The sequence below is a fragment of the Corapipo altera genome, unplaced genomic scaffold (assembly GCF_003945725.1).
Source record: "Corapipo altera isolate COAL_440 unplaced genomic scaffold, ASM394572v1 67, whole genome shotgun sequence".
Lineage (NCBI taxonomy): Eukaryota > Metazoa > Chordata > Aves > Passeriformes > Pipridae > Corapipo > Corapipo altera.
Genome location: NW_020884906.1, coordinates 268,033 through 287,645, shown reverse-complemented (window position 1 = coordinate 287,645; position 19,613 = coordinate 268,033). Strand labels below are relative to the sequence as shown.

At 50.7% G+C, this 19,613-nt stretch overlaps 1 protein-coding gene across 2 annotated transcripts in view; it reads left to right on the top strand.

The window, feature by feature from the left end:
• PPIL2 (peptidylprolyl isomerase like 2) overlaps positions 1 to 5,302 on the top strand; it is a 64,414-nt gene extending 59,112 nt beyond the window's left edge. For both annotated transcript variants that reach the window (XM_027652017.1, XM_027652018.1), the window contains 4 exons: positions 1,391 to 1,463; positions 1,594 to 1,656; positions 2,137 to 2,276; positions 3,944 to 5,302. In XM_027652017.1, the coding sequence (XP_027507818.1) occupies positions 1,391 to 1,463; positions 1,594 to 1,656; positions 2,137 to 2,276; positions 3,944 to 4,037 (370 nt within the window). In that variant the 3' untranslated portion in view covers positions 4,038 to 5,302. The remainder of the gene's footprint in view (positions 1 to 1,390; positions 1,464 to 1,593; positions 1,657 to 2,136; positions 2,277 to 3,943) is intronic.
• The last annotated feature ends 14,311 nt before the right edge of the window (positions 5,303 to 19,613 follow it).

The window sequence follows — 19,613 nt, the reverse complement described above, 5'->3', positions numbered from 1 at the left end:
CTCAGTGCTGAGCTCCCCTCTCCTCAGTGCTGAGCTCCCGGCCCCAGACTCCTCTGCCTGCAGGAGCAATGCTTTTGGGAATTACAGCTGCTTCTCATTGTCCCACGGCCATCAATAGGAACTGTAGTTTTGTTTCCTGGCCATGTGGCTTGGCTCTCTTAAAACAGATGTTGTCCAGCAACAGCCTGCTTTGCTAATGGATCTGGATCACTTGGCATCAACAGCCTGTCTTCCTCTTTATTTACTGCTCTTCTAAGAATAGCTGTTTTCAAATATAATTGGGGATGATGTGAATAAAAGTGTTAAATACCCTGGGACCAAGATCTGATCCCAGCAGGACCCCTCTGGAAATGTACTGACTCAGTGGTTCCTGTTTAAAATTAGATTTTGACACCTGTCAGCCAATTTTTTATTTAATGTGTGCTGTGTTCACCTCATATCGTTCTGGTTCCTCAATCAAAATATCAGCCGCCCTCCAGAAGTCTGTTCCATGGACACTGTTATCCCTGTTAACTACATCTGTTGTCTCAGTGCCAGAAGGTTGTTTGACAGACTCTGTTTTCCACAAAGCCTTGTTGATTGTCGTTACTTATTTCCTTTCTTTCTTAATCATGTCCTGTCTCCACTATTCCATTATTTTGCTGGTATGGATGACAGGATTATAATTATCTGGTTTACCCCATTTATCCTTTCTAAATATGCTTTTCTGGAAGTTTCCCATTGTTCCTCACTTTTTTTTTTTTTAAAATGAACGTGCAGCACTTCAGAAAGTCTTCAGCCTTAAACATTTTCAAGCAAGTATTTGGATATGTTGACTTGAAAAGTGAGAGGCCAGGGATCTGACATCCTCCAAAGTAAAAACTGCAGTGAAAAGTGTCCCAGCATTACCCTGTGGCTGTGATCTGATGCTCTGCTGCTTTCCCAGAGCCCTCATGAGCTCACGGTCATGACGTTCTCCTGGAGCAATCCTGTGCTCTCTGTGTTATTGGTGTTAGTGCAGACAGCTCTGTCACTGCTCTCCTGTAGTGCTGATAACATCTTCAGTCTGATGTACAATTTAAAAACAAAGAGACTTGTTCCTCATCTGGCTGGTTTGTGTGGCTCCAGGGTTTTTGGACAAATGGCTCTGCTTTGCCTCTGAGTGTTTGACTTTTCCATGTTCTGCTTAGTTTTAAATTCAGATCCCATATCTGAGAAAAAATTTTGACCTTCCATGCTGAATGACATTTTCTTAGATCTTCCAAATACAGTTGCTGATTTCCCATCACCCAAGCATGGTGTTTTAAAAATCTGCCAGAGAATGGTCATAAATTAGATATATTAAATGTAAGGGTGCAGGAATATTTTGAGTATGTTGTGACAGATGGATATCATGCCTTTCCTCTTTTAGGGTGGTTGGTGGCTTTGAGACTCTGACTGCTATGGAGAATGTGGAAAGTGACCCAAAAACAGACCGTCCCAAGGTACATGTGAAGCACCGGGCCTCACATGGCAGTGCTGCTCACCCTGCTGACCCTTCTCAAAACTGAATTTGGGGGAGATGGCACAACTTAATCAGCAGATGGAATTATTGTTCTTCTCTTCTGCTCCCAGGAGGAAATACGAATTCAGACGACGACTGTGTTTGTTGATCCCTATGAAGAGGCTGATGCGCAGGTGAGGATGGTTGGTTGGTTGACTGTTTTATTTGAAAGTCCAAAGCTCTTCTGTGGAGAACTTTGTAACTTAATGCCTTTTCTTTGAACATGGGCAGCCCCTGGCCCATATGGTTGCCAGCTAAGGTTAAGCAGCTGCCATTCAGCAGTGCCTGGTGTGCCAGGATCATCCTCACTCTTTCGGTGCAGAGTTACTCTTGCAGCTGAGTCTGGCACAGCGCCCAGGCCATCAGCTTCCCATGGCTTCCTTTACCAGAGCCCACACTAGCTCTGGGTAGCTTCAGGTAAGAAGGAAGGAGTCTTCCTGTAGTGGCTGCAGGTAGCCTGTTTGCAGTGGCCATTGAGAGGTGTCTCCTGAAGCCTGCCCTGTAATCACCGCGGTGCAGGTTGCTGGGTTAGAGTGCTTAAAGCTTCAAAGAATTGTAGACCTTTTCTCCTTATTCTGCCTCTTGCAACAGATTGCATCCTTTGCTTCCTACAGGTCACTGCTGAAAGGGAGAAGTTCCAGCAGGAAGAAGAAGCAGCCAAAACAAAAGCTGAGGTGGTCCCACCACAGAAGGAGGTCCAGACTCCTAAAACTTATCGGCAGGGGATTGGAAAATACATCAACATGGCTGCAGCGTGAGTTCCCTGCCCATCTGATCTTGGCTGAGTGTTTTAGGTTCCTTTCCTGCTGGATGCTGACTCTGTTCAGTGCCATTGCTCAGATGTTTGGTTTGTGCCAGCAAAGACATATTCATGTAGTCCCAACAGTCAAGAGTTTCCTCTCCTGTTGTTTTTCAAGATTGCAAGTTAACTGAGCATTTCTTTTAGCACTTGAACGTGACCAAGTTGGTCTTTAACAGCATGTACTGACTTCAGAACTGTAGATACATTTCCAGAACTCAGAAGTCCTTGAGGAACTGTACGGTGTCACTTCCCACACTATCTGTTATCCTCTTCCTTTTCTGAAGGCCATGGTCCCACAGATGTTTTTCATTTAGCAACTTCTCCCCTGCACAAAGTAGTTTTCCTAAGCCCCCATCAGTCTGCTGATCTGGTTCCCTGTTCAGCCACCCAAACAGCTGAACTGGCTGGAAAGGGGAGCAGGTTCCCAGGCCTGCTGTGGGAGCACAGGGTGTCTGGTGAGTAGCTCTTGGTACCCAGCTGGTTGGACAGGCTTATCTTAAAGCACCCTCTCCCAGACACCCTTTGTACTCCTGTCAGGATTGGCAGCACTGTTTTCTTTCCTAAGGACACTACAGAATCCTGGCTGAGCAGCAGCTTAGCATGTGTTTGGGAAAAATTAAAATAAATGCCTTCCACGTGATTTTTAGCAGACTTCTCTAAAAGCATTTGTGAAAGTGTTGTTGTCTGTCTGCATAAAGGCCTATATTTATGCATACACAGATCTGGGCAGCTATTTAATCAGCTTTTGTGTGCTTCTGTGACTTACAGGCATTTGCATAACTGTGAGAACAGAAGTATGTTAGCCCAGGTGGGTCAGTTTGGTGTGTCAGTAAAATGTTTCAGTTATGAAATACTGCTTGTCCCTTAAAATATGTTCAGCTTGAAACTGCTGCCATGTTGCACTGTATTTACAGAGGAGACACTGGCCGAGCTTGTGGCTCTGTGGAAAGGACCAAGCAGTATAGAAAGGACCTTCAGTCCTTGCAGCCTGCCTTGACACTGGGAGTTTGTCCACACAGCCCTTTGGCAGGTTCAGGGTTCTCTGTTCTCCCTGTCATCTACTGATATCTGACAATAAAACCAGAGCACATGAGCTGGCTGCATAATGTTTCCCTGGGGTTGCAAACTCTGCTCAAACAGCAGCAGCAGCTGCAACAGGCTGGGCTTGAGAAACAGGAAAGGATCTGAAAAGCTCACCCAGCTGCTTTATACCTAGTTCCTCATGAATCCATTCGCTGCCACAAGTGCAGGTGAGAAGGTGTAGAAGGAACTCATGGCTCATGTTTTCATCATGACCATGATAAAAAAGTACAGCTGGTAAATCTTCAGCTCTGGCCTGGAGAACTTAATGTGCTTTGAACACGTTCCTGGAAGTGTTCAAAGCCTGACCCAAACCATGCCCACAGACTCACACACTCTCCCTCTTTCTGGCCTTGCCAGGGGCCCCCATGTCCAACCCCCTACAGTCCCCGTGCTGGCACAGAGCTTGCACTGCTCTCTGCTCCACCAGGGATGGGCTAGTTCTGGTACAGCTGTTGTTGGGGAGAGCAGGCATCCAGCTGCCCTGGTCCTGCTGAAGAGTAAATAGTCCCTGAGAGTTGTTTTCGTTTTGGCTCCAGGAAGCGCAGCGCAGAGGAGGACGGGCCCTCGACCAGCACAGCTGCGAAGAAAGAGAAAAAGAGCTCAGGCTTTGGGGACTTCAGCTCCTGGTAGCAGCACGAGGTGCCCAGCACTGGGGCAGCACAGCAACAACAGAAAAGGCACCTCCCACGTGTCCCCAGAGAGCCTGAAAGACAGTCTGTCCTGGGGAGGGAAGGCACTGGCCTGCCCTTCCCCTGGGAAAGAGAACTGCTGCTTTGTTGAGGCCGGTTAATGTGGCTTTGTTTTCTAGAGAGCTCGTCCCCCCACGCTGCATCTTCCTCGAAGGCCGTTGTGTTGTTGTTTTGCGAAGCAGGGGCAGGCAGCCCAGCTCCCCAGGGCTCAGCTGGAGCCTTTCTCTGCATGGCTGGCAGCAGCCCAGGCAGAGCCCAGCCCCACAGGACGCTGCAGGGAGCAGGACGGGGGTGAAAGAGCTCCTTTCACAGGTAATGGTCCCCAGACCAGCCCCGTGTGCCAAGCGAAGGAATGAGTGAATGTGCTGGGAAGTGCCTGTGCTGCTGCAGGGCTCTGTGCAGGGGCCCCAGCCTGTCCTGCCCTTCCCTTCCAGCTGCCTCTTGCTGCTTCTCAACAAGGACCAATTTTGTCTCTTGCTCTTTGTGGGCCTGCTGGGATCATGTTGTCGGTCTCCAAAGGGCCTCGCTCGCTCCACAACGAGCCCTCTCTGAACCTGTTAAAGTGTCAACAGCCTGGGGGGAGCTGCAAATGTAGATGGGGATCCTGGGGTAGCTGCACCACTTGTTGCTCCCAGTGGCTGCCCTTCCCTGAGCCACTGGACAGCCGGAGGGGCCAGGATGCACCAGCTGACACCTGCCCTCAGGTCCCAGAAACTGCAGCCTGGAGCAACTGAGCAGGAACAGAAAGAACCGTCCCTAAGGCTGCTCCTTGCAGGGGAACATAGCTGGTGTCTGCCCTGACATCAGGCTTCCCATCACTAGGGAAAACCATATAATAGAGCTGGGAGGCATGTCGGATATTTCCGTTGCATGCCCACAAATTATTAGGAATCTTAATAAAGCCTTATGGAGTACAGGGATATCAGCCTGTGAAGTTTTAGTCCCAAAACATCTGTTTGTTACCTTTGCTTAGACGTTGCAGGCTCTGTCCTGAATGTTGCTTTGCAGTTCATCTTAGGTGTTTTCAGGTGAGAGAAATGCCCTTCCTACCTCCTGTGTGGCTGAGGAGAAAGTTTTGTAATCCCCTTTGGAACAATACATTTGTATCGGTAGTTTCATGTTTTAAGAGAAGACTCCACTTATATGAAATTGCTGTAAAAACTTTTGGTAAAATATTTTGCATTAAATGCTTTTATTTTCTTTTGAGTGCTTGCCTTCAACTGTTCAACTGTCATTTCCAAGATCATGGCATTGCAAAGTTGATTGTTGTACAAGGAAATGATTCATTCGTGCTTTTTAAGACGCTCGTAAGGAACTGGGATCTCTGCGGATATGATTGCATCTTTGTTAAATCATAGGAAGTTCAAACTAGTTTGAAAGAATAATGGGGGGGTTTATTTTGCAACATTTTTGAGCTACTAAGTTTGAAATAACATTTTTGATTACTGGAACAGGGGGTATGATGGTACTTTCCTAAAGCTGAGTTTATTCTGTCCTATTGGAACTACTGGGCTGGCCTTTTCATGATAAATTGTTATTGATTCCTTCTACCTAACTTCTACTTCAGCACATTTTTGAGTCATCAAGTTCACAGTATTGCTAGAGCTGGAATAGTTTCTTGAATCCATAAGGGTAAAATGCTTTTTTTGTACTAGATTAAAATGAAGATTATTATGAAGGAAAGGAGCTTTTGATTACAAGGAAGGCAGCAGAGGTGTGGCAAGGATTCCCATTTCAGCAAGTTCTTGCTGCAGATTGATCCAAGGGGCAGTTTCCCGTGGCAGCAGAGGCTGCAGAGATAACTGCCCACCTTCCCTTTCTGCTCCAGCGTTTTGGCAGAGCTCAGTGCAGTCCGTGAAGGAGCACTGCTGTGCCCGGGGCAGAGGGACTGCTGCCCAGCCAGGCACTGCCCCTTTCTTACCATTTCCCACCATAACATTGGACACAAAAGGGAAAACAAGTTCCTTCTAGGAAGGGCTGAGCTTGACCCTTTCAGTTTTGCTCCAAGCAGGGGTGGAGGCTTGGAGATAGGGCTCATGGGTGACTCAGCTCTTCACCTCTGCTTTTTCTGACAGGAATTCAGCCTGGCCCCCCAAGAACCATGGTATTGTCTGCGTGGCAAACAGCATGGACTGAATAGTTTTCAAACCCAATAGCTGCAATTCTGTTACTGTGTTTATCAAGAGAAAAACCCCAAAATATTATTGTTCAGTTCCATTTTGCCTGTTCCAGCTGCTTTGAGTGGCTGCAGCCCCCTCTCTCAGGAGCAGGAGTTCAGATTGCCAATTGCTCTGCTTCAGCATCACATGGCAGACCATAGTGGTACCCATCTCATGTGGGGTCACAAACTGAGTAGTGAAACTGTGCTTGAAGGTCTCTAAGAAAATGCTGCTTTTCCCTCCAGCTCCTTTGGAGACAGTCACAGGCAATGAGCATTCCCTGGAGCCCAGGCCACCCTCGGCTGTAAGGCACCAAAGGCCATCTTGTTGAAACCAAGGACTGTGCTGAGCTTTTGTGTCTCCTAGCAGGAAAACTAGAATGAATAGCACAAATGTGAGCAACAAAAGCTGCTGTTTATCTGCCTGATTCCTTCTGGGAGAGCCCATGGTCCTGTAGGAGACCTGCAGCAGCAAAGCCACGTCCGGTGGTGCAGTGTGGGTGCCTGAGGCATCTGTGACTTGATGCAGTTTGTGCTGCTGGCACTGAGGCTTTAAGGACAGTGAGGTAAAGATTGTCTTGTGTGTGGGCTTGCAGGGCAGAGCGGGGTTCTGGTCTGAAAGCAGTGGTGTGTTGGTTCAACGCTGCCCACGCCGGTGTGCTGAGGGATGGTCTCTGCTGCCCGAATCCTGCATTTGGGTGGCAGATGCCCATACCAGGAGCAGAGGTTCAGCAAAGCAGTGAAGGGCTCAAGTGCACCAAGTCATGGCCAAGCCCTTGGAAGGGAGAGGAAGGCTGAGTGTGCTGGAGCAGGCGGGTGCCGGAGGGGCCGTGCCGCTGGCTCCACACTGGTGCACGCACAGCCGGATGGGCACAGCCTCAGGGGGTGCAGAGGGCTCTTGCAGCCCCCCCAGGCACAGGTGAGCCCAGCATGGGCCTTGTCAGTCCCCTTGGCTCTTGATGGAGTCCCAGCATGGCCATGGTCTCCCTGCAGCCAGCGGGAGCAGCTGGCAGGTAAGCCCCACACTCGGGCACTGGGTTGGAAGTATGGACTGTTTCTGGGATCCTCCCGCAGCCCCTCCCCAGCAATGTTTGGAAGGAACAGGATGTCAGAAACCTGGCACAGGAAGCAGCTTTTAAAAGCAAGAGAGGGGATTTGCCAAACACCCCCCAGGTTCACACAGTTTCCTTTGGAGAAGGCAAACAAACTCAATCAGACACAGGAAGGAGGCGGGCAGCGCCTGCCCCGCCGCAGCACTTACACCACACGGTGCAGGCAGGGAGTTCTCACTTCCTCTCTTTCTTTGGAAAGCGTGTTTGTTATCACAGCCCCGGTGCAGGGTTTAACCTGTGCTGTTACAGTGGGGAAGGGGCCAGAGCCAAGGCTGTGCTCAGAGCTCAGGGAGCACAGCCCCCCTTGCTCTGGGACATAGGTGGATCCATGACCACGACATCCAACCCCTCAGCTCAGACCTGGGTATCCCATCTCTGCCACCCACAGGGACCAAGATCCCCGCTGCAGTGCAAGGCTGGGACCAGGCTGCAGAGCTGGGAGGGGCAGTGGGGTGCCATCACTCCCTCCTGCTCTGCCACACAACTACCAGTGTCCACCTGCCCATCCCACACAGTGCTTTAGCTCACTGACCTGACACAAACAGCCAGCAGTGGGTTTGCTTCTTGGGCCTTAAACCCTGCAGCAGAAAACTCAAAAAAACCACTGAACTCAGCTCTGGTGCACAGGCCTGGTGGGATCTGCGGAGCGGGGGCTGCACACGGGCCTTGCCGGGGCCGGCACTGACTCACCCTCCACTGAGCTCAGTGACTTCATCTGCTGGAAATAGCAGCCGAGGAGGAATCATCTCTGTCGCTGCCATACCCGTGCACACACACAGGCACTGGCTGCTGCCTGCACTGCTACCTGCACCCAGCCCCAGCTCCAAGGCAGGAGCAGCCCCTCCAGTCAGCCCCATGCTGGAGCTGCTCCACACAAGACAGGACAGGACAGGATGGTGCTCGTGGCTGCACAAGCTGACAGCACTCGACCGCTGCCAGCCCTGTGAGGGTTGGAGCAGGAAGCTGCTGCAGGAGTTGGTGAACTCAAGGGGTCTCAAGGCCAGGGAGCTCACGGCTGTATCCATGCCCTGCTCATCCAGCACAGACAGTACAATTTGCACTCAGCAAGTTACACTTAGCTCCAGAAAAGGCACCTGGCTCCCTGTGGTGGCTTCCACGAGAAAGGGCTCCCACAGTTCCCCCGGGAGTGAAGCAGAGCCGTGGCAGCAGCTGGCAGTGGCTGTCTCAGATAACAGGGCCGCTGCCCAGGGCTCTTGCTCTTATCACTGGTGAGAAGAGTCTTCCTGGGATTTGTGCTGAGCCAGCACACAGCAACCCCCAGACAGCCCAACTATGGCTCTGCCACAAGGGCCAGGGATGTTGGAGCTCCTGTGGGGGCACCCTGTGAGTCTCCACCCTGGGCTTTCCCAAGGGAACAGTGCCAGGATGGGGCTTGTGGTGCTAGAGCCAGGGTGGAGGACTGGTGTGGGCACAAGGCAGGTGTCTCACAGGCACCAGTCCAGTGCACCATCTGCCTTGACAGCTCTGCCATGGGCCATGCAGGAGGGCACATATGGGCATGGTGGGTGCCCATCCTTCTGTTGTCTGGGGCAGGAGCCAGAGTTTTGCACAGTCTCAGGGCTGCTGCAATACCAGCACCAACTGTGCTTCCCCCAGTTGCTGTTTAAAGGTCAGGAGGGCTGAGGCAAGCAAGCTCGGTGCTCACTGTCACTTGTCCTTCGTGTGCCTATTTGTTCAGGTTTGCTTTTGTGAAAAGGAAAGAAAACCAACCCCCTCTCACAGACCCCTCTGTTCCCTCCACTGGGGCTCATCCCATGTCCCTGGCCCAGGGAGTTGCATGTCTGGGGGTTTTCTTCTGTGCACAGCTCCAGGCTGGTTCTTTGGTACTTTTTAGAGCTGGGGAGCGTGCAGAGGCATCAGCCTCATAACCCCGCTGGCCCTGCGCTGCCTTCCCAGCCCCTCTCTGTTTGTGATGCCATGGAGAGGCCAAATCTTCCCTTTTACACAGAAAAAAGGCTCATCAGCAATCACAGCAGGCTGGATTTGACAGCTCATAACTTTATGGCTTTTAAAAAATAGCCACAGCCTGTTTTAAACACTGGTCAAGGTCTCCTCTGCCCTTCCCTCTGGAAAGCTTTCCCAGCTCTCACTTTTCTGATATTAGATACTTTCTCTAATCTTTGGCCTTCATTTATTAATGGCTAATTATATCTATTTGCTTTAGTGCCAACATTGTCCTCTAGCTTGAATAGCTTTCTTGCCTCCCTAATGCTTGCTTCCTGGCACTATTTATAGGCAGCAATTGTATCCCCCTGCAGCCTCTGTTGTGCTTGGCTACACAGGCTCTGTGCCTTCAACCTCCTCAAAGGACCCCATTGCCCTCCTGCCTCCATCCCTGTCCCCTCCTCGACTGGATGTGGTCAGACGGGTGCCCAGCCTGTCCCTGGCTCTGGCAGGAACCACTTTGATGTCAGCACTGGCTGTGATGCTTTGGGGTGGGAGCTGGGGCAGAGCCTTGTGCCTTCAGGGAGTCCTGTCAGTTATTTTTTTAGGCAGCCCCATGGGTTTGTTTTTTCAGGCAAATGCAGGGATCACTCCAGGCTCCTGTTTGCCTTCCCTGTCCCTCCTATCCCATTTCTCTGGAGGGAGAGTGAGCTCCCAGCAGTGCCAGGGCCCACCAAGGCAGCGCAGGGAGTTGTGTGATTCCTGTCTGCACTTTCATCCTGGATGAAAGGGATGCTAGAAAACATTTGTTTTTATGATAAAAACAATTGACCCAGGAGGAATCTGCCTCACCAGGATGGCCTGCAGCAAATTGTGGAGACGAGGCACAACATGCAGCAAACACCAAGTGCTTCCAAGCCTCGGAGCAGCTGCAGAGCAAATCCCTCCCCACGTGGAAGGAAACCCACACTGGGCTTCCACGGCTGCTCCCGAGCCCAGACAACACAGCCAGTGATGGTTTTAGTGGATTTTGTTGGGAAAGGGAAGACCTGCAGAGGACATTGTTTATCTTTTTTTTAATGAATGCCCGGATTTTTTTATTGCAGGCATCTTCACCATAGATCTCAACCGAGCTTTTAATAGATGGGTTCCTCGCCAGCGGCAATCGCAAATTGATTGCAGCAGAAATGGCAAGTGAAGACAAATATAGTGCAGGCTGCCTGCAGGGAGAGCGCGCGGAGGAAACTTCGGATGCTATTTTTGGTGTTTTGTCTCCACTGCTTACAGTATTTCTAATCTTTGTTTCTCCTTAAAAACATGTTTGGGGTTGGGATGTTTTTGGGTTTTTTTTCCTTGTGTTAAAAAAAGTTCCATTCTCTGGAGAAAAAGTTGGGTGGCCGTGTCCATGCCCAGCTCTGCAGAGCTGGTGGGTGCCATGGCCATGGTTGGTGTCGCAGGAGGGTGAAGGTACAGTGCTGATGCTGCCTCCATCCCCTCTGCTGTGACCAGAATCAGACCCGTTTGTCCCAGGCGCTGCACAGAGACGGGGAGGGGAGTGCCAGGGGTCACTCAGGGTACTTGGCAGAGCAAGAAAACACTTCAAGTTATTGCTGGGCTTGGGGAGCCAGAGGTGGGTGACACTGGAGTGATGTTAAGGGCTTTATGGCCCTGATGTCCTAAACTTCTCAGCCCCAGGGGATGACCAGGATGGTGCAGACTGAGGCAGGTTCACAGGATGACAAGCTCCTGGTGCAGAGGTGTCTCTCTGACACTTGTGGGTGTGATAGACAAGGTTGTGGTCATAAACAAAGGAGCAGAAATGCTAATAAAAAATCTGTGTTTAAGTACAGAATAGTGAAATAAAAGCAGATCATGGCAGGGCTGGCCATGACTGCAAGAGCCTTGGTCCTGCACAGCCAGTGTCTGCCTGGCAGTCTGGGATGTTTGCAGCAGCAGCTCAGGGGAGACTATCACCTCGCTGAGGACCTGGTAGCATTTCAGACCACGGGATAGGGTTTGTGTTGTCTATGTGAGGAGGTTTCCTGGTATGAGAAGCCCCAGATGTTCTTCTGCCTCCCTGTTTGTGCAGACCATCTTCTGCCTTGATTTGATCAAGCTGCAATCTGGCATTCGCTAAAAAATCCCTCTATTTCCCATGTTTGTGCTTAAATAACATAAAAAGCCCCTCTCCACCAGCATGCTGGATGGTGCTGGCATTGGAATAAACACAACAAAAATGGGGAAAAGAAGTTGTTCATCAGTGGCTCAGTGAGCCAGTTAGCAGAGGGCACCTGTGGCCCTTTCATTCCCGGCCAGGCTGATATTGCATGTCCAGCACAGCACAATGCTCATACCCAGCAGCTCAGCATCACCCACCTGAGCTGGGGTGGGCTAGGGCTGCTGAGAACCCCAGGAAGGAAAAAACCAAATTTTAAAAAATTCAAAAACCCCCTTTCTTAATGTTTTTAAGGCACACACTAACATCCACATCTGACAACTCTGCACCAGCCACCCACCCCACAGTGCTGCGCCCACAGTCCCGCTGCAGGAGGGGTCAGGATCTCAATGCCCTGCAGAGCTGCCTGTCTTGCCCTGCCAGGCATCTCTGGAAGAAGGGGCTCAGTGTCACACTGGGTACATGCCCTCTGCCACCTGAGAAGGTTTCCAGCTGGCCTTGCTGGTGCTGGTATGTGCAGATGTACCAGGAGGAGCAGCAGCTCTTGGGCGCAGTCCAAGGGAAATGTCTGTGGTGCCACAGGCGCCTGCCCGTCTCCAGCGCTGGCACCGGCTCTGCACCGCTGTGAGGCTGCCGACGACCCCATCACTGACCGGCCAAACTCCGTTTTTGGGGCAGCACACGCCAGCTCAGCCCACCTCCCCCACCCCCCGGAGGTTATTTCGCAAGAGAAGGCAGCTTGTGGAGGAGGTTTTCGTGGCCGGGGATCAAAGTCCTCGGCGCCCGCCCACTTTCCCGGTATTTCACTGTCGCACAGCCCGGGTCTGCAGCTGGGTTTATGTGCCAGCACCGCGCTGGGGAGGCAGCAGGGAGGGGGAGCCCAGGGCTTGCAGGGGGAGAAGGGCTCGGCTGTCCCAGGGTTGGGATACTGAGGTCAGCCTGCTCGCCTCTCCCACCCTGGGCAACATGGAAAAGGGGTGTCAAGCCCTGTGGCCACCCTCCGGGAGGGCAGGGGGAGGCAGGGATGCTGCGGAAAGGGACTGGTGAAGAACAGGGCTCCTAGTCTTCAGCAGTCACAGGGAAGCAGCTTTTCGTGTTCAGGTCCTGCAGGCATCCCAGCTAGTGGAAGCGTGGCTGGACCTTCCCTGCCCCGATTTGGGCAACACCAGCCCCAGCCTCGGCAATAATCCTGCTCTCTCCATCCTGCTCCATCTCCACCAGTCCTGAGCGGTCTCCTGGGCCAGCTGAATAAGCTCATTTTTCACTGTGCTTTGTGGCTGCAGACCTTGCAGAGCTGTGCGAGGAGGCAAGCGGGGACACGAGGAAGACATTAACTGACTTTTACAGCTTTGTTTAGTTAAGAGCATATATTTACACAGTGAATAACCTAGAGGGGTCACATTTTAAGACACTGATGTATTCCCCCCACCTCGATAAAACAGCGTGCTTATACCCGCCGGGTCTGTGGGGTGGGACACAGAGCTCCCTTGCCAGCCCCACTCCCAGTGTAGACAAGGAAACCAGTAACACCACCCAACTCAGCCTCTCCAGGGCTAAGTAAACATTCCTGGTTCCTCCTCTGTCCATTGCAATGAGGCTTTTCCCAGGTCCGGTCTTGCAGGGGCACAGTCGCTGTCCCCTCACCAACACCCTCATCCTGCAGAACCAGAAAGGCTGGGAACCACCTTCTCATTTCCCGAATAAATGTATTCCAAGAAAATTCCCCTCCTGAAGCACTGGCCTATCAGGCTTTTCTGTCCCTCTTGGTTTGCCATTTCATTCCATTTCCATTTCATCCAGCCCCCATTCCATTCCCATAACCAGTCGGGGGGCAGCAGGGGGGTCAGGGTCAGTTGTCACCTCCCAGCGACTGTAAATAGCAGCAAAGGGCTGGGGATCACCTATCATTCCCATTGCAATCCAGGCCTGAGGGAGTATGGCTCACCCACACCATCACTGATCCCACCTGTGTCACTGCTGGACACTTGTCAGCAGCCACTGGGCTGGCAAGAAGCCAGGCTGGCACGTGCCACAAAAAAGGGTAGAAAACTGACAGGTTTGGGGCCAGGAACTGTTCCTGCTATATTATTATTGGCAACCTCTGCTATAAGGAAAAACAACAAAATTAGGAATAGATGTAAAGAGCAACATGTTTTTTTCCTCCACCCAGCTGAGCTGTCGAGAATAAATCACTGGGTATTTTTGCAAACACTCAGCGAGGCTGGGGAAATCTGCTGGGAACCGGAGTGCTCAGGTCAGGGCTGTCCTGCCAAGAGATGATTACAGCCTGTCCTAGGGACAGAGAAATGGGGAATGGGGCCAAGAGGTGTCTCAAGTCCAGGAGTAAGATTACAGGCTGCAGGGTCAGCAAAACCCTCCCGCGCTCTGGGCGGCACCTGAAACCTCACCAGAAAGGAAAGCAGCCGGTTCAGCAGCACTGCACGTGGCAAGTGGCCCTCGGTGGGGGCAGGGGGGCTCCAGCAGCACCCCCCCCCGGATGCCCAGGGGAGAATTAGTTGGTCAATACATGGCAATACATGGCATTTTTGCCCAGCAGTGAGACGAAGGGTCGGTTCTTGCCATCACATGTCCTGGGGCAGGGTGCTCCTCAGACCCACCCCAGGCTGTGTCCTGCAGCCCTGGGGTTGGAGTGCTTGGACCCTCTGCTCCTGACCCCTTGCCTAGAGTTGCACAGAGGCAAGGCAAACATCTCTGCAGCCTGTGACCTCCACATAAGAACACAGAAGCAATGTTCCTCTCCTAAAAAAAAGGATCGAAAGAGTAGATTAAACATCCAGCTCAGCACAGTACCTGGGGTCTATTGCAGTGGTTAATCTATAACAAAGCCAGATACATGTTGCTAGAGCTTGGTTTGGTTTTTTTTTAGCATCTCTATGTTTTTTCCGAGGGTGAGGGCTCTCACACACCCCGCTCACAGCGGTGGGGCCGCTTGCTCTGTCGAGGAATCGGCACCAGCCTGAGCTTCATTCAGCTCAGGGCCTTCTCTGCTGCCTCCACACCCCTGCCATGCTTTCATCTTCTGTTAAAATCAAGCCCATAGCACAGCAAAGCCACAGGGAACAACAGCAAAGCCAAAGCAGATGGCACTCAGAGCTCACACCAAGGAGACGCTGTCTGGGGCTGGATGCTGGGGGATGGGGAACAGGGGCACAATCCTCTGGTCCCCATTCCTGCCCACTGGGTGACTTCAGGATCCATCCCACAACCTCCTCACATACAGGCAGGTCCCTGCCCAGCACCCTACACCCCAACATGCTGCAGTAAGTCCAGGCACAGACGTTTCCAGCCAGGTTTAGGCAGTGTTGGAGCCAGCAGTGCTGACTACAGGAGGATTTCCCCGGGAGGACAGCAACAACCTTCACTTCTCTGTCCAGTGTCTGGGGGGATCAAATATTTGTGCAACTCAGTTTCATGTAAAAATGAGAAAAAGAGAGGAAAATGGGAAAAAATGGGGAAGAGGGTAACTACCAGCTCTGCTGATACTGCTGCTGGCTGCCCAGGGAGCCTGGCAGAGCCAGCCCAAGAGCAGATTTCACTGCCCTGTGATGTGAAGGCTGGAGACTCTCACACAGCCTGGCTGCTGCCCTGGCCTCTTGGACATAATTGAAGTGTAGGACCTGCTGCCTGGCTCAGAGATGAGCTCGCTTTTCAGAGCTGACATGCACAGAAACCGGAGAAGTTTCCATGAAGTCCTTCACACTGACAGTGTTGGGTGAAGTGCTGGCTCTTGTTACAAGTCCAAGGATTTTTGAGTGGCAAAACTGTAGAGTGTTAATGCTCACAAACAGGCGTCAGAACAGCAGCTAGTGTAGCCAGAGGGCTCAGATGTTGCACCTTGAACAGCCAGGCTCCCTCCCAGGCAGACACAGGCACCAGCACCAATCCTGCCCTTGGGAAGGAGTTATGTCCCATCCAGGATAGTCAGACCATGGTATTGCTGGACATCAGCAGCTTGCTCCTGGCTGTCAGGCTTTGCCTGATTGTGGCACAGAAGAAAGGAAGAGCCGAGGAGAGGATAGGCAGAGAAAGGAAAAAAAAGCAAAACCCGAAAGAGAAAAAAGTGAAAAGGTAATAAAAAAAGAAGAAGGGGAAAAAAGGCAAAGAGAAAAGCCAAGAGATACAAAGGAAAGGAATGGCAAGGGGCAGCATTGCTGTGTGATCAGGGGGGCAGTCTAGGCTGGAAAAAGGCTCTGGGGGCTCCCATCCCCTGAGAAGGGCAGCTGGGCCCTCTGCCCAAGTCTCATTGCTGCAGCTGCATCTCAGATTATGTTCATTGCATTGAAATAATTTCTCCTTTCACCACCACTAGCCTGAGCATCCAACAAGCACAGCACAGTGCCTGGCAGTGTGTTCCCCCAGGCTGGGGCTGGTTCCTAGCAGGAGCTCCCAACTCCATTGCCTGCTGCCCCAGGCAATGCCCAGCAGCCAAGGAGGGTGACAGCCAAGGAGCTGTGCCCAGGCACTGCTGGCCACAGGCAAGGATCCTCCTGGGCTCCAGCAGCTGGACACAGATCCAGATCTCGATCTGGATCCCCACCTGTGCACACAGGGCTGCTCTGCATCTATAGTGCAAACGGGAAAAGTAAAGATTAAAAACACCCCCCAACTCTGGCATAGCTGCAATCACTTCATCATGCAAAACTCTGCATAATGGTCACTGCTGTGCTGATTTAACCAGCCCAGTGTACTGGATCTCTGCTTGCCAAGCCAGCTGCTGGAGTTCTAGGAAGCCAAGGGATGAGGAAGGTAGTTTTGACGCAAGTTTGTGGCCTGATGGGATGAGACACAGAGCAGCAGACCAGGACTGTGAGTGCTGGCCACCACCCTGTGCTGGGCAGGAGCATTCCTATCTAGTTTGAAAGCAATCAGACAGGACCAGGTATGGCATTTTTCTCCAGAAAAGCAGAGACTGCTCTAAGTCTTCAGAAAATACCAAATCTGAGCTGACGTTTCAATGCATTTCTATGCAGATGAGCCTTTGGTAAAGTCCAGCACTCACAGGTGAGGTGCAGCCAAGTCTCAGCATCAACCACCATCACAGATCTGCCTCACAAAACACATGCAGCTATTCCTGCCCACACAGCTGTGGCCATCAGTCCCCTGACCCAATAAATGCTGTAACCAGCAGGGGTTTCTAATAAAGGCCTGGGGATCGCAGCCTGTCACAGCACCGACAGCTTGGCTGGATTAGAAACCTGATTAACTGCCTCGGGGGAGATTAGAAATTGCTATTTTGAGAGGGGGTTTTCATAGCAGGCTCTGTGTAATCTGCAGCCCGAGCAGGACGGCGTTCTCCTGCACTGGCTGTTTTCTGGGGGAGCCAACGCTCCTGGCAGCCCAGGCCAGGGGTGCATTTCTCTCTGCTCAGAGCAGTGTTTATGTTTGCTGCAGTGCTCATGGCTGGCTGATCACAGCAATTACACGGGGGAGGCATATTTACATGTTTTAACTCTGAAACACTGAGCAAACAAGGCAAGATAATCATTAACTTTGGGAGCTGTTAACCTTCAGCGTGAGTTTTGGCCAGTGAAGGAGAAGTCTGCCAGAACAAAGTCTCTATTTTAGTAAACATTGAAAGAATGACGTGAGAAAGCTTTTGGGTTTGTATATTATGAGTAGGTAATTATAGGGCATTAATTTGTGTCTCCAGCTTCGATGCTGTGAGAAACTTTTCATTATAGAAGAGAGGAGGAAAGGGGGAAAAAAGCACGGTTAAAATCCACTGGCTTCATCAGCCTGGGAGCAGGAGGAGCAGGGCAGTACAGCACAGCATTGCTGGAGGGCTATAGGGCTGCAACTCATACCCGCTCGTTCACTGCTGATTATTATGCCAAAGAAATCGTATTTAGACCTAAAAGTTGCTGCAGGAGCTTAATCAGTAAAGCAGCAATAGGTTAGGAGCAAAGAGCTGCATCTTGTACTCTGCCCACGAGGTTCAAGGACTGGCTAAGCTGGCTCCCAGCACATGCAGGAGGCAGGGTGGGAGCAGAGAGGCTCCCTCGGGCTGGCTCGGCACTGAATCAAACACCAGGAATTATCGGTATCCTTCCTGACCACAAACTGTTAATGCTGCCCCTGGGTAACACATTCTGGAGGGGAAAGAAGAGGAACAACAAAAAGCAAAATGTTGCAGACTTTGGACTGTTACGGTATCATAAAAAAGTGGGTACTTGAGGAAGGAGGAAGATAAAGGAGGAAGAAAGGAAGGGAAGATGAAAAGTTAAGTAGACAAGCAGATTTACAGTCTTATGGTGGTTACACTTGATAACCATCCAGTCAATAGTGCTTATTTGACCATCAGTGGGAAACAAATGAGTAATTGAGGCCTGTAAGGAGATTATGGCCAGAAACAGCCTCCTGCTCCAAAGAGCAGCTGCTGGGAGCTGTGGATTCCTCAGTCTAGCCTGACTTGGGGCTGACTTGACACAGGAGGCACTACTCACAGCCAGCACAGGTGATGAGCAGGTGTTTGGGCATCCTTCTCCACAGGGCACAGAAAAAGCAGTTCCATTTGCCATTTAACACAAGGTACAGAGATGGATAGTTTTGGGAGGGGCCTGAAGTGTCACAAAATGCCATCTTTTCCCTTTGAAGTTCACTTGTGCTTGTTCTTCGGGGCAGGCTGTAAGAGTCTCACAGATTCAATTCTTTCCTGGGAGGCAGAGCCACCCTCCAGCACCTAGGCCAGTACTCACCCTCCTGTCCCAGTGCCCCACATACCTTTCACACACAGGCTTTACAGCACTCAGCACGTGCCTCTCAAAGTGGTTTCACAGTGTTCAGCAGTTCCAGATCAACAGATCAAGGGTTCACTGCAATAACATCAGCAGGTTTTCCCTGCACATGGCAGAGAATCTATTAATGTTTGTTTAGGAAATATATTTGTTTAAGAAAGCTCCCCCAGCCCTCAAAAGCAGTGTTTTACAGCTGCAACCCAGCTCCCAGATGTAGCAATTTCCCCCAGGCCCAATTGCAAAACAAGTTGCTCCTGCCCTTGGCAGCCCTGCTCCCTGTCACAAGATCCCAGACTTCTAGTGAGCTTATAAAGAAAGTTTTGGAAAAACGTTTGTTTGCACAGGCAATGGCACAGAGCTCCTGCAGTTCGGGGTTGTTTTTTTTTCCTTTTAGTGTTGCACCTCTGTGAGCACAGTTTTATATGATTCAGTACTAAAACATTTTGAATAATCTTTTCTGCAGAATAAAGCTTATTTGATTTTGCTTTTAAATGGACAAATAGCTTGACTCACAATTCAGACACAGCTGATTAATGCCATTCAACCAACAGCTAAAAAGCCCTCCAAACTTTTACCACAATCAGGCTCTTTAATCCACAGGAGTTTTAACTTTACAACATTTGTAACATAAGAAAAATGTTTCAGACGCCCAATATACCATTGCTGCTCTGTCATCAGCTTTAAGGCCCAAACTGGACGCTTTTGCTCATGTTGTAAAACTAACAACTTCCATCAGGTGTAAAATAAAGCAGATGATCGTTGCTAATAATGTCATGAAGGTGTTCTGAAAATTAAATAACACTGACAACCCTTTCTGCAGGGCAAGCCACGATATTCCATGCAGTGTTGGACTTCACAAACATGTACATATTTTAATACCAGGATGCAAACGCCATTTTGAATGAAGGGCTAATTTGGTCCTGCCATTGTTTTTTCTTGAGCTAGAAATCACTGAAGTCTATTTGGGCAAGAAGGAAAGTTAAGCTATGATATTTACTACTAAAATACAGAAATCAGACCATCCATTAATCCATTAAACACTGAAAAACCTATATTGTCTGCTTTCTAGAGTGATCTTTACTACATCAAATTTGTGGGCAATCAGGTTTATGTGTAACATAAGCATAGATTAATCTGCTGTGGGGATCATAGAACATCTCAGATCCTCAGCTGGAGTCTTATTCAGCAATACTACAGAAATGGATGAGCCAAACCTTCAGATTAGCTCGGTCCCTGCTAGAGGAAGAAACAGATAATGCTCATCAGTTCCGTGGCTCAGCCACTTCCCAGCCAGGGATGCCTTTGCCCAGCCCAGCTAATTCCCAGCCAGGGATGCCTTTGCCCACCCCAGCCAATTCCCAGCCAGGGATGCCTTTGCCCAGCCCAGCTAATTCCCAGCCAGGGATGCCTT